At 42.5% G+C, this 24,702-nt stretch overlaps 1 protein-coding gene across 1 annotated transcript in view; it reads left to right on the top strand.

The window, feature by feature from the left end:
* Thrap3 (thyroid hormone receptor associated protein 3) overlaps positions 1-24,187 on the top strand; it is a 45,986-nt gene extending 21,799 nt beyond the window's left edge. Inside the window, exons 4-12 of the mRNA XM_045149002.1 lie at positions 6,765-7,667; positions 9,345-10,043; positions 11,449-11,621; positions 13,228-13,339; positions 15,229-15,313; positions 17,174-17,361; positions 20,644-20,842; positions 21,243-21,386; positions 22,639-24,187. Of these exons, the coding sequence (XP_045004937.1) occupies positions 6,765-7,667; positions 9,345-10,043; positions 11,449-11,621; positions 13,228-13,339; positions 15,229-15,313; positions 17,174-17,361; positions 20,644-20,842; positions 21,243-21,386; positions 22,639-22,860 (2,725 nt within the window). The 3' untranslated portion in view covers positions 22,861-24,187. The remainder of the gene's footprint in view (positions 1-6,764; positions 7,668-9,344; positions 10,044-11,448; positions 11,622-13,227; positions 13,340-15,228; positions 15,314-17,173; positions 17,362-20,643; positions 20,843-21,242; positions 21,387-22,638) is intronic.
* The last annotated feature ends 515 nt before the right edge of the window (positions 24,188-24,702 follow it).

Raw genomic sequence — 24,702 nt, 5'->3', positions numbered from 1 at the left:
GGACTTGAGACAGGGCTAGGCTAATAAGGTATTTCATGCCTTTTTAGACTCAAATCTTGAGTTAGCTCTGATTGCCAGGCTGTTTGCTTAATTGCTGTTCTCTACTATCATATATTTCTCATTCATTTAAAAAAAAAATTGTATCTGAGTTGCTTGCTTGAAATCTACACCTGGTTTTTTTGCTGAAGTGTTTTTTGAAGGCTTAGACCAAGTTTGTTTGCATCAGCAGCAGAAAAAGGACAACTAAGGAATACTAAACTCTGCTAAGAAACCACTAATATGAACAATAGTGTGACAATGTGTAAAAATTAACCAGGGTACATTTGTATATCCCTAATGTACCATTCACAATAATAAGTTACATCTACTGAACAATACATCACTTTTTTTTTTTTTTTTTTTTTGAGGTATTTTCTCTCTCTAGCTCAGGCTGACCTGGAATTCACTATGTAGTTTCAGGGTAGCCTCAAACTCATGGTGACTATCTTACCTCTTTGTCTTCTAAGTGCTGGGACTAAAGGTGTGCACTGCCATGCCTGGCTAACAATATATACATCTTAATAAAATGTATCTTAAGATTATCTAAAATCAATTTTTTAAATACCATCATTTTATCATTTTTATTAATGTGAAAATGATTTCTTGAGTCTATCACGATTCGATTTTCACACTTTTTTAGATATCACTATTTCAACTATGCTTTTCCTTTTTTTTTTTTTTTTTCTCATTTTCTTTTTGTTTTTCGAGGTAGGGTTTCTCTGTAGCTCAGGCTGACCTGGAATTCACTATGTAGTTTCAGGGTGGCCTCAAACTCACAGTGATCCTCTCTACCTCTGCCTCCGCCTCCCAAGTGCTAGCATTAAAGGCATGTACCACCTTACCTGGTTATGTCTTTTATTTTTAAGAATATTTTTATGGCTGGAGGGATGGCTTAGCTGTTACAGCACTAGCCTGTGAAGCCTAAGAGCCCAGGTTCCATTCCCCAGCACAACGTGAGTCAGATGTACAAGGTGGCACATGTGGCTGGAGGCCCTGGAGTGCCCATTTTCTCTCTCACTGTTTGCAACCCCTCTTATAAATTAAACTTTAGAAAAGTAAAATAAAAGCATAGTTTTATTTATTTAACTGGAAAGAGAGAGAGTATATATGGGCACTCCAGGGCCTCTTGCCACTGCAGATGAGTTCCAGATGCCACTTTATGTGTGTAGTTTTACATGGATACTGAGGATTGAACCCAGGTTGTCACACTTTGAAAGCAACAAGTCCCTTTAACTGCTTGAGCTATGTCTCCAGTATTGGAATTCAGGTTTCTCATTCATTAAAAGCATGTTTGTTTGTTTTTTTTTTGAGGTAGGGTTTTGCTCTAATCCAGGCTGGCCTGGAATTCACTATGTATTCTCAGAATGGCCTTGAATTCACGGCAATCCTTCGAACTCTGCCCCCCCCAAGTGCTGGTACTAAAGACATGTGTTACCATGATCGGCTGTAAAAGCTGGTTTTTGGGTTTTTTTTTTTGTTGTTGTTGTTATTTTTCTTTTATTTTCCTTTGAGGCAGGATCTTGCTGTGTATAGCCTAGGCTAGTCCCTATCTCCTGTCTTTGCCTCCTGAATGTTGGTATTATAGGCATGGGCTACCATATCTGGTGCTTGAAATTTTTTTCTTTGGTTGGATAAAACAACCTTTTTTTTTTTTTGTTGTTGTTGTTTTTTCGAGGTAGGGTCTCACTCTGGTCCAGGCTGACCTGGAATTAACTCTGTCATCTCAGGGTGGCTTTGAACTCATGGCAATCCTACCTCTGCCTCCCGAGTGCTGGGATTAAAGGCGTGAGCCACCACACCCGGCTAAAACAACCTTTTAATATGTACATATTTCTTTATGTGAGTTTAAGAGATTGGTATAAATACCCAAGAGAGATCTTGTGTAGTTTCTTTCTCTTTGTCAAGGTGACAATTTATCAGTTTATCCAGTTGGAACCTTTGCTGCTTATTTTAGATGAATATATAGGACCCTTTTTCTGAGAATAATTTGTTACAATAAAGTTAAAACTTAAAAATCAACAAAGCTTTATTGCTGGCTCTATAGCACTCCAGTGATTTTAAAGACATGCTAAATGCATGCTTGCTAATTTTTATTCCTCTCCCAACAAAAACAAGATAATACTTCATTGTGTAAGAAGCCATCCTCAATATTAATTTCAGACCAGAGATTTAACAAAAAGTAGGTCTGCATAAATACTAAGGGAGAAATACCAAATATATGGTTACCTCAGAAAATTGATGTCAAGCCAGGACTGGTGGCTCACACCTTTAGTCCCAGCACTAGGAAAGCCAAGGTACAAGGAGGATCCTGTAAGGTTGAAGCCAGCCTGAAACTACACAGTGAATTACAGGTCAGCTTGGGCCTGGAGCAAGCAGACCCTACTTCGGTGGGGGCCGATTGATGTCAACGGTAATGGGATGGGGCAAACTCTTCATGTACCCTTGCCTTGCACCCAGTCTTTTGAATTAGGTGGCTTAAACCTCAATTTTTTTACTTTGTTTTGAAAGATAACATTTCAAAGCTTAATCTAGTACATGCAAGCTAAATAATTGGTCCAAATGATTAGATAGCCAAAACTGAGTAACAATTTAATTGACACAGACCAGATTGAATGATACCAAGTAAATCTGAAGTATTTGTGACAAGTGGGATTATTGTTGATATTTTTTCTTAGTCATTATAGATTTGGTGTCTTGAACAGGCAGTGTGCTGGGTAGGTCTAGAGCTACATTATGTGCTGTCTTATACCTGGACAGCTGGTATCCTGTAAGAATTTTTCCACTTGAAAACATGCTTTTTATGTGTACTTGACTCTAGTTTGACTGCTCTGTTTTTAAGAAACAGATAAGTTTGCCACTGAATGATCAGTTTTTATTTCTGGCTTATCTGTTTCATGTTTTTTTCTTCTTCTTCTTCCTCTGTTTTCCCTCTCCTACAAGGAAAGTATCTATCCTGAGAGTTTGAGAATCATGCCTTTAAATTAACTAACTGCTGAGTTCTACAGAATTGGAGAAAGTTGATTATTTCCTTGTATTTCACAGACTGTATCCTTTTCACTGACTCCGTAAATAACTTCATTTGCAATCTACAGAGCCTCGGGTTCCTGCATCTGTGCAGTGACTGGGTTTGGATGCAGGGTGCCACAGGGCCCTCCCTCATTAGTAACTGGTATCAGAAGCTGCAGTAGCTGTAAGGATTAAAGCCTCCTTAGTGCTGGTGGTGGATCACCTCCTTCAAGCATAGCCATTTAATCGAGTCATAATCACTATCATAGCATCTGCCTCTCCCTTCTTTTCTTATGTTGTTACTGTTTCCGAATGTGTGGAAGGTAAGTATTTATTTTTATAATTGTATTTATTTATTTTAAAATATTTTTATTTATTTGAGAGAGAGAAAAATGGGTGTGTCAGGTCTTCTAGCCGCTACAAAGGAACTCCAGACTCACACACTACTTTGTGCATCTGTGTATCTGGCTTTATGTGGACTGGGGAACTGAATCTGGGCCCTTTGGCTTTGCAGGCAAGTGCCTTAACTGCCAAGCCATCTCCCCAGCCCTATAATTGTATTTCAGAAGCAACCACTAACAGACAAGCAGTAGGATGCATCTTTGCTAGTTCTGCGTGATGGTGTAGATAAACCTGAAAACAGAAAGTATTGAATGCTGGAAAACCAATCCCATTTTATTTTATTTTATTTTTGGTTTTTCGAGGTAGGGTCGCACTGTAGCCCAGGCTGACCTGGAAATTCACTATGGAGTCTCAGGGTGGCCTCGAACTCAAGGCAATCCTCCTACCTCTGCCTCCCGAGTGCTGGGATTAAAGGCATGTACCACTACGCCTGGCCCATTTTATTTTTAGATTAATGCTGTTTTGAGCCAGGCGTGGTGGTACACACTTTTAATCCCAGTACTCAGTAGGCAGAGGTAGGAGGATCACTGTGAGTTGGAGGCCAGTCTGGGACTATGAAGTGATTTCCAGGTCAGCCTGGACTAGAGTGAAATCCTATCTCGGGAATAAAAAAGAACCCAGCACATTTGGTAAAAAGAGTGACAGTAGCCTAGTGGTGAATGCTTGCCCAGTATGTATAAGGTCTTGGCTTTGTTAACCAGCATGAGCAGCCATGCATTTTTTTAAACTTTATTTTTATTTATTTATTTGAGAGAGAGGGAGAAAGAGAGAACGAACATACCAGGGGGCCTCCAGCCATTGCAAAATGAACTTCAGACGCATGTACCACCTTGTGTATCTGGCTTACGTGGGCCCTGGAGAGTTGAACTGGGATCCTTTGGCATTGCAGGCAAACGAGTAACTGCTAAGCCATCTCTCCAGCCCCAAGTTGTTTTTTTTTTTTTTTTTTTTTTTGATTTTTTGAGGTAGGGTCTCACTATAGCCCAGGCTAGCTTGGAATTCACTATGTACTCTCAAGGTGGCTTTGAACTCAAGGGGATCCTCCTACCTTTTGAGGGCTGGAATTAAAGGCGTGCACCACCACACCCGGCTACATTGATTTCGCGGCCATGCATTTTAAGTGAGTGCTGCCCCTCTTTGAGAGTTAAGTTTGTGCTACGCAAGTGTTACACCAGGGAACTAGCTACATCCCTAGCATCTTTTCAGTGCTGGAAACCTCTTTTCAACTCTGTAGCCCAGGCTGGCCTCAAAAACTCATGGTGGTCTTTTATACCTCAGCCTCCTGAATACTGGTATGTAAGGTATAAGCTACCACATAAACTTATTTATTTATTTATTGAGGTAGAGTCTTACTGTAGCCCAGGCTGACCTGGAACTCACTGTATAGCTCCAAACTGGCCTTGAACTCACAATGGTTCTCCTACTTCGTCTTTTTGCTGTTGTTTTTTGTTTTTCAAGGTAGGGTCTCACTGTGGCCCAGCTGACCTGGAATTTACTGTGTAGTCTCAGGGTGGCCTTGAACTCATGGTGATTCTCCTGCCTCTGTCTCCCAAGTGCTGGGGTTACTGGTGTGTGCCATAACACCTGGCTGAATTTTTTTTTTTTTTTTTGGTAAAAAGTATTTTTTAAATTTTATTTGAGGGGAGAGGCAGGGGCAGGCAGATGGATGGATAGGAAGGAAGGAAACTGGTGTGCCAGAGGTTCTAGCCACTGTAAATGAACTCCGGATATAAGTGCCACCTTGTGCATCTATCTGGCTTTATGTGGGTACTGAGGAATCAAACCTGGGTCCTTTGGGCTTTCTGGCAAGCACCTTAACTGCTGAGCCATCTTTCAGCCTTCTTAGGCTTTTTTTAATTAGCATACATTAATTGTACAAAATAATGAATTTCATTGTAACGGTTTTATACATGCACATAATATATTTTGAGTGTATTTACTGTCCGTGAAGGAGTTTATTTATTTTCAAGGTTTTAGATTCTCACTCTAGCCCATGTTGACCTGGATTTCACTCTGTAGTCTCAGGCTGTCCTGGAACTCTATCCTCCTATCTCTGCCTCCTGAGTGCTGGAATTAAAGGCATGCTCTAACATCCAGATAAAATATATTTTAAAAAGCCAAACACCTGCCAGGTGTGGTGCACACCTTTAATCCCAGCACTCAGGAGGCAGAGGTAGGAGGATCAATATTGAGTTCTTGGCCACCTGAGACTACACAGTGAAGTCCAAGCCAGCCTGGGCTAGAGCAAAACCCTACCTCAAAAATAATATTTTATTAATTATTTGCAAGCAGAGCGAAAGAGAATATGAGTGGGTGTGCCAGGGCCTCTTGTCACTGTAAGCAAGTTTCAGATGTATGCACCACCTTGCACCTGTGTTTGGCTTTTTGATGGAAACAAGGTTCTTGGCTGTGGACAAACCCTGGTTACTCAGGAGCATGTAGTGTAGACAAGGTGAGGCTGCTGTTGAGTCTTCATAGTTCTGGAAGTGAGCCTTTACTGTCTTAGAGTTCCTTATTGTTACATTATATTAGCTTTAAATTGAGTTGGAAGATATGTAGGCTGCAGATAGGTATGTGGCTTTTTTACTTTTGTCTTCCTAACCTGTAGTTGGGTGTCTTATGGACATTAAGTGCCCTCTTGTGGCACATCAGTAAGGTCATCCAACTCAGCCACAAAAATTCAACTTCCTAAGTAGACAATTTTTAGTCTCTAGTTGGTATGCTTTGATGATGTGATTTTGGAAAAATTAATTTTTTTTTCTGTAAGTAGGGTCTCACTTACAACTCACTCTGTAGTCCCAGGCTGACCTTGAACTCAAAGCAGTCCTCCTTCCTTAGCCTCCTGAGTGCAGGTATTAAAGGCATGTGCCACCAAGCCTGGTGGTTTCTTTTAAATTTTTAGCAGCTGCGTTCTTCACATGTTCTTTGGTGGTGTTGACCTGTTGTAATTGTGCTTTCACAATTCTGATTTTAGTGGGTTCTAAAGAATTCACCCTATACAGAGAGAAAGAGGTTAGTAGAATGGAGTATCGTGACCTTAAACAGCCAGGGGACTTGGGTAGTTACTTGCCTTGCGGACCAGAGCTCCCAGTTCATTCTCCCTTTCAGTGTGGCCCAGGGACCTTTCCCCTGTCTGTACCTGTGAAACTGTAAAGCAGTTATGGTAAAGTGGTCTTCGTTTAGTTTACAACATTAAGAAATTTTTGGTATTTTTAATATTTGTACTTTTTGAAAACAAAACTGAAAAATGAATGCTACATAAAAGTAGGAATTACTATATAAAAAAATGCCAATATTTCTTTTCCCTTCCTCTGCAGTTCTAGGTCTCGTTCCAGATCATACTCTCCAGCTCATAATAGAGAAAGGAACCACCCCAGAGTGTATCAAAATCGAGATTTTCGAGGTCACAACAGAGGCTATAGGAGGCCCTATTATTTTCGTGGGCGCAACCGAGGCTTTTATCCATGGGGCCAGTACAATCGAGGAGGCTATGGAAATTACCGCTCCAATTGGCAAAACTACCGGCAAGCATACAGTCCTCGTCGAGGCCGTTCCCGATCCAGGTCCCCAAAGAGAAGGTCCCCTTCACCAAGGTCCAGGAGCCATTCTAGGAACTCTGATAAGTCATCTTCTGACAGGTCAAGGCGCTCCTCATCCTCTCGTTCATCCTCCAATCACAGCCGAGTTGAATCTTCTAAGCGTAAGTCTGCAAAAGATAAAAAGTCCTCTTCCAAGGATAGCCGTCCATCTCAGGCTGCTGGTGATAACCAGGGAGACGAGGCGAAGGAGCAGACATTCTCTGGAGGCAACTCTCAAGATACAAAAGGGTCTGAGAGCTCGAAGCCATGGCCAGAAGCCACCACTTACAGCACCGGTTCTGCATCGCGGGCCTCAGTTTCTGATCTGAGTCCCCGGGAGCGAAGCCCAGCTCTCAAAAGCCCCCTCCAGTCTGTGGTGGTGAGGCGTCGGTCACCTCGTCCTAGCCCAGTGCCAAAACCTAGTCCTCCGCTTTCTAGCACATCCCAGATGGGCTCAACTCTGTCAAGTAGTGCTGGATATCAATCTGGGACACACCAAGGTCAGTTCGAACATGGCTCTGGGTCTTTGAGTCCATCCAAAAAGAGCCCTGTGGGTAAGAGTCCCCCAGCCACTGGCTCCACTTATGGCTCATCTCAGAAGGAGGAGAGTGCTGCTTCAGGAGGAGCAGCGTATGCAAAGAGGCAAGTATCCTATTTCCCCTGTCCCTTTGTGTTTATCACACTAGCGGGTAGCTTATTATAATGTGATCTGAATAACAGCTCTGATTAGTGGTAAATAAGATAACCCCCATTTCCTTAGCTTTTATTAGCAGACATTAAAAGCACCATTCAAGGAAACCTTTAATGAAACTCTAGTTTTCCTGCCTTCCTGAATTTGTATTGCAGCATAAGATTTCTTCAGAAATATATTCTACAATGATTTCATATTTAAAAATTTGCCTTGGATTCTACCAATGTAAACCAAAGACCAATAAGAGATTTGTGTGTCAGCTACCCCCCAAAAGTCATGATCTTAATCAACATGAATGGCCATTGGAGCTATTAGACCTCTAGAAACAACTGTCTGCTATATTCGATGTGCATCAATCCAACTTGGTGAAAAGCCACACCCTGTGCTTGAGGAGGCTGGTCAGAGTGGGAAAATACAAGGCTTTCCATGAAGGCCATGTTTTAAAACCACAATGTGGGTGTGTGTCACTGTAAGAAGGCTAACCAGGCTGCAAGTTACAGAGGATATGGTAGTGTCTTATCTTCCTACTGGGGTGGGGGGGAAGCGCAGTGAGTTTGAATATGACTTTTTCCTTTTGAGAAGAGGTCTTAGTAGCCCAGGCTGGTTTCAAACTTGCTGTATAGCTAAGGATGCCCTTCATCTTCTGATCTTCCTCCCTCTTCCTAATGCTGGGATTGTAGACATGTGCCATTATACCCAGCTTATGTGGTGATGGGAGTCAGAGTCATGGCTTTGTTCATGCTAGGCAAACACTATCTGTGATCCATGTCCGTAGTCTTGAATGTGAATCTTTGTTCATGAGATTGGATGGATTGGGATGTTAGAGAGGTTGTAGGGAAGCTGCTGTGAGATCATGGTTTTTCTTTTGCTTCTTTCCTCTTACTAGCATATTCTCTTCCTTAGTCTCTTTGTTCTTTGTCAGGTTATTGCTGTTCTAACTCTACTCAGTTTTGTCCATGAGTTGTACAGATGGGTTGAGAAATACAAATGCTGTTGCTTTGTTCCTTGCTAGGACTGTGAACTTAGAAAAGATGAACCTGATGTCTGCTTTTCCAGAAGGAGAAGAATGATTCTTGTTACCACCACATTTTCCCCATTAACAAGTATTTATTTGATTTTTGTGTTCACAGTTTATTTCATATATAGATCTAGGTGACTTGAAGCAAATTTGAAGTCTCTCTTTGAGACTTGTGTTTTCAAATGAGTTGCCTTAAAACCAAAACAGTCCAAGGTTGAATTCTATGTTAACTTTGCTGAAAGCAGATTTTAAATGACTGAAAGTTGGGTAAGACTTTAGTTCCTTTCTCTTAGATCACATTACAGGTAAGTAGACTTTTTTTTTTTTTTTATCCCCAGTATCCTAGTAATTTTGCTGCTTTCTCTTTTTGTTGTTTTTATAAGACACTGCTCCACAGACTCTTTAAGTGTCATTTGTGTATCTGTGATGTGAAGGACTGTTTTCTCAGGATACATTAGAAGGTAACCAAGTAGAAAGTCCTCTCTCTGGAGGACTGGAATCTGCAAGGAGCTTGCTCAGAGTCAAAAACCAAAAAGCAGGAACAGGTGCTGTTATAGAGCTGGTTGCTCAAGAGGCCTCTTGTGTGTCTCTCTTGTGTCTTTATAACTAGGTATCTGGAAGAACAGAAGACAGAGAATGGGAAAGATAAGGAGTTGAAACAAACAAACACTGATAAGGAGAAAGTGAAAGAGAAAGGGAGCTTCTCTGATGCAGATGCAAAAATGAAATCTGATCCATTTGCTTCCAAGACTGACACTGAGAAACCCTTTCGAGGCAGCCAGTCACCCAAAAGATACAAGCTCCGTGATGACTTTGAGAAGAAGATGGCTGACTTCCACAAAGATGATATGGATGACCAAGATAAAGACAAAAGTAAGGGAAGGAAGGAATCCGAGTTTGATGATGAGCCCAAATTTATGTCCAAAGTCATGGCTGGTGCAAGCAAAAACCAGGAAGATGAGAAGTCAAGCAAGTGGGAGGGCCTGGTATATGCAGGGAAGGAAAAGCAGAGGAAAGCAGAGGAGTTAGAGGAGGAACCTTTCACAGAGAGATCCAAAAAGGAAGAGCGTGGAGGAAGCAAGAGGACTGAAGGTGGGCACAGGGGATTTGTGCCAGAGAAGAATTTCCGAGTGACTGCATACAAGGCGGTCCAAGAGAAAAGTTCATCACCTCCCCTGAGGAAGACCTCTGAAAGCCGTGAGAAGCTGGGAGCCAAAGGAGATTTTTCTTCTGGGAAGTCATCCTTTTCCATTACACGAGAGGCTCAGGTCAATGTCCGGATGGACTCTTTCGATGAAGACCTTGCACGGTGAGAAGTGCTCCTTGTCCATCCTCCGGGCTCTAGTGGCCTAAATGCTGTCTCCTCACCCCCTTCTTCAGAAGACAGACTTCTGTGTTCCCTTGCGATCCACCTGCCCGCATGTCAGTGCTGCTAATTTTGTGCCCACCTATCACTGGAGAGGAGAGGAGAGGATGTGTCACTAAGTGGTTGTTACGTGTTCATAGCAAGCATTTCTGGGATAGAGAAGTGTCTTTTCAGCCTTTCTTGGTTTCTGGGCTCCATGATCTGCTTTGTTGCTCTCCATCATCACTCAAGCTTGCCCCATGTCCTGGTTCTTTTATGTGAGACGCATTCAGGATTCATGTCTTCATTTTATTTGGGTCACCAGAATGTATATTTGCCCCCACTAGTAAATAACAGAAGTTTTAGATTTGAAGGAGGCAGCTTCCCTTCCTTCCCCAACTTCAAGAGCGCATGGGCTGCTTTTGACTTGGTGTTACCTGGCTCACCAGTTAGAATTCCTCTTGAGCAGCATTCTATCTATGTTGCACTCTTCTTTATGCTCCCTCACCAAATGGCCTTGTCTGCCAAGCTGGAAGATTATAAAGCATCCTGTTTGCTCTGCCAAACCCCCCATCACTGAGGCTTAATGCTTCACCTCACTTGAAGATTCTCAGTGATGATAGAGAAGAGTGGGATTTTATTGGACTCACCTTTCCTTAATGTGTGTTGACATGTGGAACTTCAGTAGATAAAGATTGGAAGGAACTTTGTAGCCAAATTGAAAACTCTCTGGGGACTCAGAGAGAGAGATAGCTACTTTGGGCTCAGTATTAGATGTCCTACCTAATATGCACAAGATCCTGGATGTGATGATCCTCAACACTTGTCCTTTAAACCCCCTCCCCCAAAGGCTGGTCCATGCTTGTAGTTCCAGCATTCAAGAGGCTGAGACAGGAAAATCAAAAACTCAACAGTTGGGTGGTACACACTCCAGCACTCTGGAGGCAGAGGTAGGAGGATTACCATGAGTTCAAGGCCTTCCTGGAGCTACAGAGTGAGTTCCAGGTCAGCCTAGGCTAGAGTGAGACCCTACCTCAAAATACCAGAAAGAAAAAAAAAATAAAGGCTAGCCTGAATTATGTAACAAAATCATGTCTAAAACAACAACAAAAAACCAGAATGGCTCAGCAGTTAAAGGTACTTGCAAAGCTTTCTGGCCTGAGTTTAGTTCCCAGCTACCCATGTAAAACAGTATGGGCATTCATTTGCAATGGCAAGAGGCCCTGGTGTGCTCCCCCTACATGAATTTAAAAAAAAAAAAAAAGGCAAAACTAAGAAAAAAATCTGTTTGAAGCAGCAATTAATACAGCTTTATGATGGTTCTGACTTTCTCTTGTTAGACTTGGGTTGTCCTGTTTTTCTTTTTCAGACCCAGTGGTTTATTGGCTCAGGAACGAAAGCTTTGTCGAGATCTAGTCCATAGCAACAAAAAGGAACAGGAGTTTCGTTCAATTTTCCAGCACATACAGTCAGCTCAGTCTCAGCGAAGTCCCTCAGAATTGTTTGCCCAGCATATAGTGACCATTGTTCATCATGTTAAAGGTGAGTTCAGACCATTTCTACATGTTGCTTACTCTAATAAACAGGTTGACTAGGTCTATGAGGGAACTTTTAAGGGTCCTTTTATTTTATCCAAAGGGCCTTTGAAGCTATGGGCTAGCTTAAAGGAACATCCTTCAGGGAGAAACTTGCATGTTTTTGTTACAGACACGGATGTTTTGAAGTGCTGTAAGTTCGTAATCATGAGAGGTAAAAATCCTCAACATGAGATGTGGAAAGTGGCTTTCTTTTTTTTTTTTTGAGGTAGTGTCTCAATCTAGTGCAGGTTGACCTGGAATTCACTATGTAGTCTCAGGCTGCCCTTAAAATCACGGTAATCCTCCTACCTCAGCCTCCCAAATGCTGGGGTTAAAGGCGCCTGGCTGAAAGTGGCTTCTCCATTCCTTTCTTTTCCTGTCTAGCAGTCTCCTGTAGACTTTATGGTGTGAATTTTTTCCCCCCATATTCTATCATCCCTTGATCAAATGGAGATAGGCAAGTTGGGAAACACCCAAGAGAAGTGATTCAAAACCAGGTCCAGCTAGTTACAGGCTCTTTCTATTTGGAGTTTAAAGACAAGCAGGGGTCTGGAGTGATGGCTTAGTGGTTGAGGCACTTGCCTGCAAGGCCAAAGGACCCAGGTTCAATTCCCCAGGACCCACATAAGTCAGATGCACAAGGGGGCACATGGTAACTGGAGTTCATTTGCAGCAGTTGGAGGCCCTCGCGCACCCATTCTTTCTTTCTGACTCTCTAGCAAATAAAGGGGGAAAAAAGACAAGCAGGAATTGGTCCTGTAACTCAAAGGGAGATGAATACCAAGTTCTTGGTTTTTGTATTCTTCTACCCACACTAGAAACCTAAGCCTAACACTGAATTGTTTCCTTTTTTTTCTTCTTTGATTTATTTGATAGAGGAAAGAGGGAGAATGAGCATACCAGGGGTTTTCAGCCACTGCAAACAAACTCCAGACATGTGTACACCCTCATGGGCATGTGTAACATTGTGCATGCCTCTGGTTTATGTGGGACCTGGAGATTTGAACATGAGTTCTTAGGTTTCGCAAACAAGTGCCTTAACTGCTAAGCCACCTTTCCATCTCTGAATTGTGTTTCCGAACCAGCCACATTTCTTTCCTTTTTTTGTTGTGTGCATTTGACTACTTTTTGGTGTTTTTTTTTTAATTTTTTTTTTTTTTTATTTGAGAGCGACAGACACAGAAAGAAAGGCAGATAGAGGGAGAGAGAGAGAATGGGCGCGCCAGGGCTTCCAGCCTCTGCAAACGAACTCCAGACGCGTGCGCCCCCTTGTGCATCTGGCTAACGTGGGACCTGGGGAACCGAGCCTCGAACCGGGGTTCTTAGGCTTCACAGGCAAGCGCTTAACCGCTAAGCCATCTCTCCAGCCCCTTTTTGGTATTTTTGAGGTAGAGTCTCCTAGCCCAGGCTGACCTGGAGTTCTCTGTGTCATCTCAGGGGGGCATGCGCCACCACACCCAGCAGTGGGTTTGACTACTTTTAAGTAGCATTTCTGTGATTGCAGGTTTGTTCAAGAGTTGGATTAGTTTCTGTCCTTGGTAAATATAATGTGTTTCTTTGAATCTTAACAGAGCATCATTTTGGATCCTCTGGAATGACTTTACATGAACGATTTACTAAATACCTAAAGAGAGGAACTGAACAGGAAGCAGCTAAAAATAAGAAAAGCCCAGAGATACACCGGTAAGGACCCAGTCTTATTTGGGGGGTTGCAATAAAAGAATTCTTATCTGATACTGAACTTGTCTTGTTGGATTCTGCTGTGGATGAGCTTTTAATTTGAAATTTCAGTACCATCTTTCAAGCTCTAGGATAGCTGGAGATGTTTGTATTTAGGAATGAGAAAGACAAGCTTTTGAGGAATACCATTTTAGGTCCAAAGAAAATGGACTGGAGAGATGGCTTGGGTAAAATGTAGCCATGCAAGCATGAAGAACTTTATTTGGATCCCCAACAACCTTGTAAATAAATTGTCAGAAATTGTAGTGTATGCTTATAATCCCAGCACTTGGGGAGGCAGGACAGGAGGATCTCCAGGGCTTACTGGCAAGCTGGTCTAGCCCAGTGAGAGACTCTTGAGTTCAGTGAGAGACCCTATCTCAAAAGATAAATTTGGAGAGATGGCTTAGCAGTTACAGTGCTTGCCTGTAAAGCCTATGGATCCATGTTCTACTCTCCAGATCCTACATGAGCCAGATGCACAAAGGTGAGCCAAGCTCAAGTTCTCACACGCACCACTTGTCTCAAATGATAAATTATTGATTCTTGGTTTTTTGAGGTAAGGTCCCACTGTAGCTCAGGGTGGTCTCCAACTCATGGCAATTCTCCTACCTCTGCCTCCTGAGTGCTGGGATTAAAGGTGTGTACCACCGCAACTGGCTCAAATTAATTTAATTTTTTAAAAAGCATTTGGAAGGCTGAGGTAGAAGGATTATTTTGAGTTTGAGGCCACCTTGAGACTACATAGTGAATTCCAGGTCAGCAAGAGCAAGTCCCTACTTGGAAAAGGCAGGGGGTGAACACTAGGGGCTGAGGAAATATCTCAAGTGGATAAAACATTTGCTGCTCAAGCACAATTTTGGATCCCTAGCACCCATGTAAAAGCTGATTCTGTCATCCCAACTCAGTTGTGAGATGGGAGGTAGAGACGGACAATTTATTGAGCAAGAATGAGAGACCTTCAAAAATGAGGTGGAAGGTGAGGACCAACAGCCCAAAATTGTCCTGTAACATCCACGTGCATGCCATGACACACTTGTCTACACACTTGTCTACACACACCAAAACTAAAATTTAAAAGAAATGCTTAAGTTGTGAAGAAAGGTCTGAGGAGATGGCTCAGTGCTTTCAAAGCCTGCTGGCCCGTTTAATTCCCAAGTATCTACATAAAGCCAAAAGAACAAAGTGTGTCTAGAGATCATTTACAGTGGCAGGAGGCCCTAGCATGCCCGTTCACTCTCATTTCAAGATATATATATATAGTACATTTTTCTTGTTTCACAGTTATTCTGGTTTTACCTTTGCTGTCTTGTATTAACTATTCTTTCAAAATATATTTTAAAAAATAATATAGCCAGACATGGTGGTACACCCTTTAATCCCAGCACTCCAGGAGGCAGAGGTAGGAGGATTGTCATTAGGTCACCTTGAAGACTACATAGTGAATTCCAGGTCAGCCTGGACTGGAGTGAGACTCTACCTCGAAAAACCAAAATAAATAAATATAATAATATGAAGGAATGTCTGTGCATCCATTACTCAACTTAAAATCTAATTTTATTTTATTTTTTGTTTTTATTTATTTAAGATAGGGAGAGAAGAGAGAGGGAGAGGGGGAGAGAGAATGGATATGCCAGGGCTTCTAGCCATTGCAAACAAACTCCGGATGCATGTGCTCCTTTGTGCATCTCGCTTATGTGGGTTCTGGGGAATTAAACTAAACTGAGGTCTTTTGGCATTGTAGTCAAGTGCCTTAATGGCTAAACTGTTTCTCCATCCCTCACCTTAAAATCAAGATACTAACCAGTATGCTACTATGGAACAGTATACAATTTTTTTGTTTTCAATTTTAGGAGGATAGACATTTCCCCCAGTACATTCAGAAAACATGGTTTGGCTCATGAGGAAATGAAAAGTCCCCGGGAACCTGGCTACAAGGTGAACTGTTGCTTTGATCAGTAATTCCAACAAAATGAGTGCGTTGGGCATGAACTTGACAGAAATGTGTTTGTTTAAATTACTCTCTACTTAAGTTTGTGTTTTTCTTTTAAGGATGGGCATAATTCTAAAAATGAACTACAAAGGGTTAATTTTTATTAAATGTATCAACAACCTTTGTGAAGTGGTTAGAATATGGTAAATGACCCCAGAGTCTATTGAGGTGAGATTGAGAAAAAAAAGAGAGGCGTTTTGGAACAAGTGCCCATGATGAGAGAAGAAACTTTTTGTGATATTTTTCTGCTTGTAAGTATTATCAAATCAACTGTCTACATGCACTATTTGCAACCATGATTTCAGAAAGACATGCATGTCAGAGGAGAGTGAAATATTCGTATTTTAACTTAGACTGTTTTCAGCAGCTGGTTCAGATTTTTTTCTAACATTGTACCATATCATGTCAATTACTGTTAAAGTAAAATAGCCCAGCTACATTTGCAATAATGTGCACATAACACTGTTATTAAGAGGTTGAAACTTGTAAGCAATCTTTTTCTGTGAGATGGCTAGATGAAGTTTTAAAATCTTAGCGTTTATTTATTGACCATCATTCACATATACAATTGAAATTTAAAATGAGATACAGCTATTCATGTGCTGCTAAAACCTTTTTTAAAAAATACTGATTAAGTTTTCCAAACAAATTTGTCTCTTTGGTTGTATGTGTTGAGAGATAATGTTGTGCAATCACTCTTCTCTCCCATCCTCCTCTCTTTCTCCAAATACCAGTCAGGTTGGCACTAAGTGAAGCATTAGAAGTCTCATCTTTACCTGAAAAAGCCAACTCCTTATAGACATTATCCAGCTGCCCAAAGAGCAGAGGCAGCATTTGTCTTTCTCAAAATTTTTTAAAAAATTTTGTTGCGAGGCATGGTGGTGCATGCATTTGACACCAACACTTGGGAGGCAGAGGTAGGAGGAGCGCTGTGAGTTCAAGGCCAGCCTGGGACTACAGAGTGAGTTCCAGGTTAGTCTGGACTAGAGTAAGACCCTCCTTGAGGGAACAAAAATTGACTTTGGATGGTACAGTGGCCCCATGCCCTTCTCTCAGAAACAGGTTGAGATAATAAATCACCTTCTATCAGGCTTGATGTTAAGTTTGTGGCACATATAAGTAAAACAAAATACATAGTAAGTTGCTCCCATTTAGGGACCTGTTTCCATGAGACAAATCCTAGTGTATAATGTCCCTGAAACTGCCTGTATTTTGCCTTCACCACGTCCCCAGTGATTTTCAAGAGCCATTGTAGAAGTTACCAGGGCCAATGTGCTGCTGTTGTTCTGGTAGTCATATATCTGCAGCACACCCTGGTGGTTAAGCTTGCTAGTTAGCAAAAAGATGTTTTGGTTTTAATATACCTTTAACATGTTTTTTTTTTTTAAAAAAAAAAAACCTTTATGCTTTTTGCTTTTGTTCTTGAAAAAAAAATTGTTATAATAGTATTTTTGGAGGATTCTTATAGTACTTTCAGATAATTCCACATAGAGGATAAGCAGTAGGTGTCTGCTTTTGTGTGGGTAGGGAGAGCTGAGTTTTCTAATGAGTCACCTCTCAGAACTGACTTTGATTGCCTCAATCTTTAGCCAGAGTCATTACTGAGCCACAGAGGAAAAAAGCTAAATTCACATAAAATATTTTCAGAAGTTTGCTACCTCAGAAAACTAGCTTGTGTGAGGTGCTTTATATTCCCAGTGCTTCCACTGCACCCACCCATCCATTGGAATAGAAAACCACATTTGAGGGTGTTTTGAGTTACTAGTCTTGAATCCCAAAAGCCTTAATTTGACATCTCTTGGCAGGCTGAGGGAAAATACAAAGATGATCCTGTTGATCTTCGCCTTGATATTGAACGTCGTAAAAAACATAAGGAGAGAGATCTTAAACGAGGTAAATCAAGAGAATCAGTGGATTCACGAGACTCAAGCCACTCAAGGGAAAGATCAACTGAGAAGACAGAAAAAACTCACAAAGGATCAAAGAAGCAGAAGTATGTGACGTCCTGCCTGTTACCTAATCACAGTCCTGAGTAAAGCCTCTTCTCTGTCCCCTCTGTGTTTTGTTTTTCCCCAAGATATAGTCCCACTGTAGCTCAGGCTGACCTGGAATTCACTATGTAGTCTCAGGGTGGCCTTGAACTCACAGTGATCCTCCTACCTCAGCCTCCTGAATGCTGGGATTAAAGGCATGTGCCACCCCACCATGCCTGGCCTTCCCCCCACTCTTTTTTTTTCTTTGAGTAGGATCTTTCTAGCCCAGGCTGACCTGGAATTTGCTGTGTAGTTTCAGGCTGTCCTTGAACTCATAGCATTTCTGATCCTCCTATCTCAGCCTCCCAAATGTTGGGATTAGTGGGCAGCCACACCTAGCCGGGCTGTATTTTTTGTTGGTGTTTGCTTACTTTTGTAACAGAACATAGAGCTTTGGCTGGCTTGCAACTCACTATATAGACTAGGCTATCTGCATCTTGCATTGATCCTACAAGTATGTGCCACCACGTCCATCCCTTCATGCTTCAAGGCTTCCATATCAGAGGGCTTTGTGGGGTTAGGAATGCCATAGGGGAATGTGGGGACCACAGACGCATGCCTCACTTTGCATCTGGCTTTACTTGATTGTTGAGGAATTGAAACTCAGGCCAGAGGGCTTTCTAAGCAAGCACCTTTAGCCATTGAACCAGCTCCCTAAGCTCCTGAGGTTCAAGGAATGAAAGTGAAATCTGCAATTCTTTGATGTCATGTAATGAACAAGGAGGATACCTAGCTTGAAAACAACTTTAGCATCTACATAGTGCATTCTTTGTCCAGAGAAAATTTTGTGGGGGAAATTAATACTATGTTTCCAGGAATGGTGTGGTGTGGTGTGTCATTGGTAAATTTGTCAGTTTTAGATATGCTTTCTCATTGCATATTTTTCACGGTTTTGTTCTAATAGTTCAGAAATAGTTGAAAGTCATTGTGAAGTAAAAATGCTGAATGGGAGACTGGGGAGATGGCTTAGTGGTTAAGGCGTTTGCCTGTGAGCCTAAGGATCCAGGTTCAATTCCCTGGTACCCATGTAACCCAGATGCACAAAGTGGCACATGCATCTGGAGTTTGTTTGCAGTGGCTAGAGGTCCTGGTGTGCCCATTTTCTCTATCTGCCTCTTTCTCACACTCAAAAACAAAAAACTGGGCTGTCATGACTTGCCTGTGAATCCTAAAAACCCATGTTTGACTCTAGGTTCTATGTAAGCCAGATGCAAGGTGACTCAAATTCGCACATGTGCCCTAGGTGGTGCATGTGTCTGAAGTTTGATTATAGTGGCTGGAGGACCCTGTGTGCCATTTCTCTTTTCCTCTTTCTCTCTTGCAAAAGGCCAGTCCGTTGGGCTTGCCTCAAAAAGTGTAAAAAAAAAACAAAACAAAACAGGAATTAAGTCAGAATTGTTATCTTAGATATTTTATTTATCTGAGAGAGGGAGGCAGATAGAATGGGCACTCCTGGGTCTCCAAATCCTGCAAATGAACTCCAGTCACATGTGCCACCTTTTACTTAGGTGGTTCTGGAATAATCGAACTGGAGTTCTTTGGCTTTACTGGCTGGCATCTTAACCATTAAGCTATCTCTCCAGCCCTTAGGTGACTTTTATTTATTTATTTTTGTTTTTTTGAGGTAAGGTCTCACTCTAGCTCAGATTGACCTGGAATTTGTCTCAGGATGGCCTTGAACTCACAGTGATCCTCCTACCTCTGCCTCCCAAGAGCTGGGATTAAAGGTGTGTATCACCACGCCGGGCAGTCATGCACGTTTTACTAAAAGGAGCAGGGTTGCAGCTGCTTCCTTTTACCCTCCCATTTAAAAGCAGTACTTGTACTGTTTTTAAACTTGAAGTGTAACCCAGGCAGGCTTCAAACTCATTGTGTAACTGAAAATGACCTATGATCTTTCCTACCTCACACCTCAAGTGTTGGGATTACAGGCATGTGCCATCTGCCTGGGTTTTTGTTTGTTTTGATTTATTGAGGTAAGGTCTCTCTAGCCCAGGCTGGCCTTGAACTCACAGTGATCCTCCTACCTTAGTCTTCTGAGTGTGGGGATTAAAAGTGTGCACCAGCATCCCCATCTAGCTGGTTCTTTTTTGTGGCTCCTGGGAGCTTACTTAGCCTTTTTTCTACCTTAATAATATTAGGGTAACCTCCTTCATTCTCTCTTGGAAGGGCTGGCATGGCCCTCTGCTATATAGACAGTGTCTAATGGTTTGAAGTTAATTTGCCCTACTCTATAATTTCCCCCAGATGAAGGGAAAGGAAGGGAAGAAATGACTTCAGAGGAGTTTTTCCTGGTCCTAGGCTTAATAGCACAACCTGTTTGAGCTCAGTGGGAGGTGGAACAATTAAAACTAGGTTTGAGCTGGGCGTGGTGGTGCACGCCTTTAATCTCAGCACTCAGGAGGCAGAGGTAGGATCACTGTGAGTTCGAGGCCACCCTGAGACTACATTGTAGATTCTTGGTCAGCCTGAACTAGAGTGAGACCCTACCTCTGAAACCCCCCCCCCCAAAAAAAAAATGTTAACATAGTTTATTTCATCCTATGAACATTTTTGGAAAACTGGAAGTGACAAAGCACTAATAGATGGCAATATAATAGACTTCTGGTGGGGGCTTAGAAACTAGCTTACTGGTAATGACACTTGCTTATAAAGCTTGACAGCCTTGTAAGCTGGACCCAAAAAGTGGCACAAGTTAGTGGCAAGAGGCCCTGGCATGCCCATACATACACATGCAAATAAATAATTTTTTTCTCGCCGGGCGTGGTGGCGCACACCTTTAATCCCAGCACTCGGGAGGCAGAGGTGGGAGGATTGTGAGTTTGAGGCCACCCTGAGACTCCATAGTAAATTCCAGGTCAGCCTGGGCTACAGTGAGACCCTACCTCAAAAAACCAAAATAATAATAATAATAATAATAATAATAACTTTTTTCTCAAAGGGCCTCTTGGCGACTGATAAACTGACTCCGATTCATGTGTCTTAGACTGAGCCACTAGAGGCCATGCTGTGTTTTGTTCTTCAGTGTGTTCTGTGTTCACAGGTTTAGACATAGATTTGTCATTGAACATGGCAGACAGAAAGGGGAGGAAACCTGCAGATCCCCTGGGTGTGTGTAGGGGTTGGGGGACACTTGATTCTTAACGGCTATTTTCAGTTGTTTACCTCAGATTCCTGGTTTCCTTGTGCTTTTCATCTGTAAGGCCCAGAGACTATCGATGTTCCACCTTTTCTATTTGTAGGAAGCATCGGAGAGCAAGAGATCGATCCAGGTCGTCATCGTCCTCTTCCCAGTCATCTCACTCTTACAAAGCCGAAGAGTACCCTGAAGAGGCCGAGGAGAGAGAGGAGAGCACCACAGGCTTTGACAAATCCAGACTGGGGACCAAAGACTTCATGGGTCCAAATGAAAGAGGTGGCGGCAGAGCTCGAGGAACCTTTGTAAGGCCTTTACCCTTCCTCTGAACCTCTGGTTCCCAGTCTGGATTTTAATTTTAATTATGTTAATTTTCATTAAAATAAGTTTTTGCTTCTGATACAAGCAATCCTCAGGCTTGTTCTTCTGTTTACAGTCACTTAGAAAGCCTTTTTACAGTTTCCCATTTAAGAACTTCCCTCCTTACTTTGAATCTTACTGAGAGGGAGGCCCTTGGGCCATGTTAATTCTCCTGGATGTAGTTTTGGGATGGTGAGCAGGGAAGGAGTGACTAGAAACCATTTGAATTACATGTTACTGGAGGACAGCTTTCCATGTCCTGCTGGAAAGCTCTTGAACAGAATGCAGGGACTTTTTCTATTGCTGATATGGACCTTTGTTCTTTCTCTGCATTTATTGCCACAGCAATTTCGTGCCAGGGGGAGAGGCTGGGGCAGAGGCACTTACTCTGGTAACAATAACAACAGCAGCAACAATGATTTTCAGAAGAGAAACCGGGAAGAAGAATGGGACCCAGAGTACACGCCCAAAAGCAAGAAATATTACTTGGTATGTATTGGGTTAACCAGGAAATGCCGGAGGGCCTTGGGCACACAAGATAGCTGATTCCAAGGCCTTAATTGGTTTGTCCAGTGCTGTGATTAAATTTGTGTGCGGGCATAGTGCAAAGGAGATGTCCGCTTAATGGACAGTGTAGTGCTAGCTAGATGGCTGTTAGTCAGTCTTAGCTTATCTTCTAAGATGTTTATGAATTTCAGAATAAACAAGACAGTGACTTTTGCCCTTTTTGTCTGGGAGCTAGCCTCCTTCCATCATTCCCCAAGGCAAGATTGACAGGAATGATAGCTCCCAATCTCTTTGAAGAATAGTATGCCACCAGAATGAAATGATAAGAGTTCACTGGTGCTTCTCATCTAAGCTGTTGATCATTCCCATGCTTCTTGTTTCCTTCATTCCTTGAGCATCTCTCAGGACTGTTGGGAGCTGTTCTGAGGCTTCTAAAGGTCCCTTGAGCCTATCTCTGGGAAAATGTAAGTTGGCTGGGCTTGAATAGCTGCTGGAGTGGCAGTGCTGTGGAAAGATTAAAGGCTGTAAAAAGCCTGCCCTGCTGCTTCTGCCACCTGGAGGAGCACTGCCAGCCTGGTCTGTTCATTGTGTTGCACATGGTAGCCTTGGACAGAAGCAGCAAACATTCAGCTCAGGTCACTTCAGTAGCTTAAGGCCTTACCTTCCTTAAATGTGAATGGCTTAGACTCTGGAGCAATGGGGCAGATGGGATAACTTCATTTTCAAAATGCTTCCTCTGCCCCATTAACTCCTTGCCTACAGCTAGAAAGCAGGTGGTACAAGATGGAAGGCTGGGGTGGGAAGGATTGGGAAGGGCTGGAACCCTACCTATATGCTGTTCCTTTTCTTAGCAGCCATTTTCACATTTTGGTGTCACTAGCTTTCTCAGATTCATCTTTTCAGAGATGGGAATGCTAAATAATAATACAGAGTTTAAGATTCTAACCTTCATTTACATAGTGGGGAGGTGATAATAACAGACTGCCTAGGAAGATTAAGTGAAATAATGTCTCATTGTCCTCAGTGCTGTGTAAAGATATCTTCTCCCCAATCATTATTATACCCACACTGCTGCCTTGCAAAGAATTCCTAAGGGTCTAAACTGTTGGCAGTTTTTGAGTGGGGGACAGAGAGCAAAGAGGAAGATGAAGTTCAGGTACAGATTCTTTGGCACATCTGGGTGACTCAGTGGAGTGAGTGGCCTATTAATGATGGCACTTTTCTTTCCTCTTAGCATGATGACCGTGAAGGTGAAGGCAGTGATAAGTGGGTAAGCCGTGGTCGTGGCCGAGGAGCCTTCCCCCGGGGCAGAGGCCGGTTCATGTTCCGGAAATCCAGTACCAGCCCAAAATGGGCTCATGATAAGTTCAGTGGGGAGGAAGGGGAGATTGAAGATGATGAGAGTGGGACAGAGAACCGAGAAGAGAAGGACAATTTACAGCCTGCAACTGAATAGGAACACTCCTGATGGGAGCCCTTGCCCAGAGGGGAGAGGCTGGTGAGGAGCTAAATAGAGGAGCCTCAAGAAGATCCTGATAATTCCACCCCATCCCCCACCAGCCAGGCAGAACCCTACCTAATGGAAGATATCCCTGGTGCAAGACAGAAGAGGCCCACCAGAGCGCCTGGGGTCAGGCTCAGTTTTGAGCTGTACACACTGGGCTCAGCTGCGTTTCTCATTTGTTATTGGTGTATGGAGTGGGGGCTGGGGTAGGGAGAGCAATGCTGATGCTCGAATTTTGGTTTGTTCCCTATTAGAAACCAACAGTTTTCATTTCATTACATTTGGAGCTAAGAGGACTAATTTTGATTTTCAGTCTTTACCCCTGCCCTGATTTTAAAAGTCCTTATACCTTTTTTCCTTTTTTTTTTTTTTTTTTTAAAGGGATATGTAGTAATGTTAGCAGAAAGATTTAATTTGGGCAACTTTGATTCCTAAAGAGAAAACAAAGCATGTGAATAAACATTGACGTGTTCACCTCAGTTTGGGACCAAACTGCTTGGATCTTCGTAAAAACTGGTTTTGTATGTCAAGGAGGAGTTTAAGGCCTTTCTGGAACCCCCCACCCCCGTGTTCCCCTTTTTGCACAGCCATGTGTCACATGGAGATGCTCCTAAGCCACCCCCATGCACCCTTTTTCTTAATTTTTTTCTGGGCTGGGTTTCCCATTCTCCACCAGCAGCTCCAGTATCCCAAGCTTTCTAGTCCTGCTGGTCCTCAGCAACAGGGATGGACTGGTGGGCAGTTTCTGGTCTGTTTTCTAAGAAACTTCTGAATTCTATTATCTTTACAAATATAAGATGAGAAAATAATTTTTTCAATATTTTTTATTAATCTTTTTATAAAATGAAAAGAAACTCCTATGGTCGATTAAGGAAGGTGGTTTATGGCTGGGGTGGTTTGTGGGTTTTGTTTTGTTTTGGGTTTTTTTTTTTTTTTTTTCCTTAACCTTAAGTTTTAATTTGAAACATTTTCAGATGTTTGGGGGGGGGAACATCATCCTCTTAAAATGGGTCCTTGTGCTTGCCTTTGGGGAGGCGGTCCTGAGCTGGTGAATTACACATCACTTGAGCATATGTTCTATGCAGACTGCACCCTCCTTGTCCCCCCAGCCTTGGCTCTTGGGTTGTTGTGCTACTTTCCCCTTACTTTGCTATATTTCTATAGTTAAGTTGGTTTTACTTGAATGATTCATGTTTAGGGGAAAACGAAGAAAAGACCCTAAAAATTTGTTTCAACTCCTCCTGCAAATAAAAACAATAAATGAAGTGGCAGATGTAAATGAATTGTGTTCATTGTTCCGAATGCCTGTGTGGGGATGTGTGTGTGTGGCAAATACCTCCCACAGAAGTTTCGGGAAGCCTGAGAGGAAGTACTCTTAGGGCTGACATAGCCCAGCCCAGTCCTCACATGCCCCACACACAGCTCTTCCCTAGGACCCTCGGGTCATCTCTGCCCAGGAATACTTCCTGTTCCCACACTACTGGCTTTGCTGCACTGTCTTGGACACCCCAAGCACCAGATTTTTTTTCTTCCCCATTATAGTGTCATGAGCAAGGACTTTGACTTCCTTCGTGGTGGAGCAGGGGTCAAGGGCTGTATTTAACTGCCTCAGCCCTGTATGCTCATATCCTGCAGGAAGATGACTGGAAAATCGAACACATTTGGGACTGGTTGATAGGCGGGCCCTAACCTTCAGACTGCCAGCTCTGGGCTTGACTAAGCTAATAAGTTAGTTCCTGCTTTTCTCCAAGAAGAATGTGGCGTCATTTTAGGGGTGAGAGGTATACTTTGCAG

This window comes from Jaculus jaculus, chromosome 5, assembly GCF_020740685.1.
Source record: "Jaculus jaculus isolate mJacJac1 chromosome 5, mJacJac1.mat.Y.cur, whole genome shotgun sequence".
Taxonomy (NCBI): Eukaryota; Metazoa; Chordata; class Mammalia; order Rodentia; family Dipodidae; genus Jaculus; species Jaculus jaculus.
Note: the sequence above shows the minus strand (reverse complement) of the source record. Positions and strands in the feature narration are given on the sequence as shown.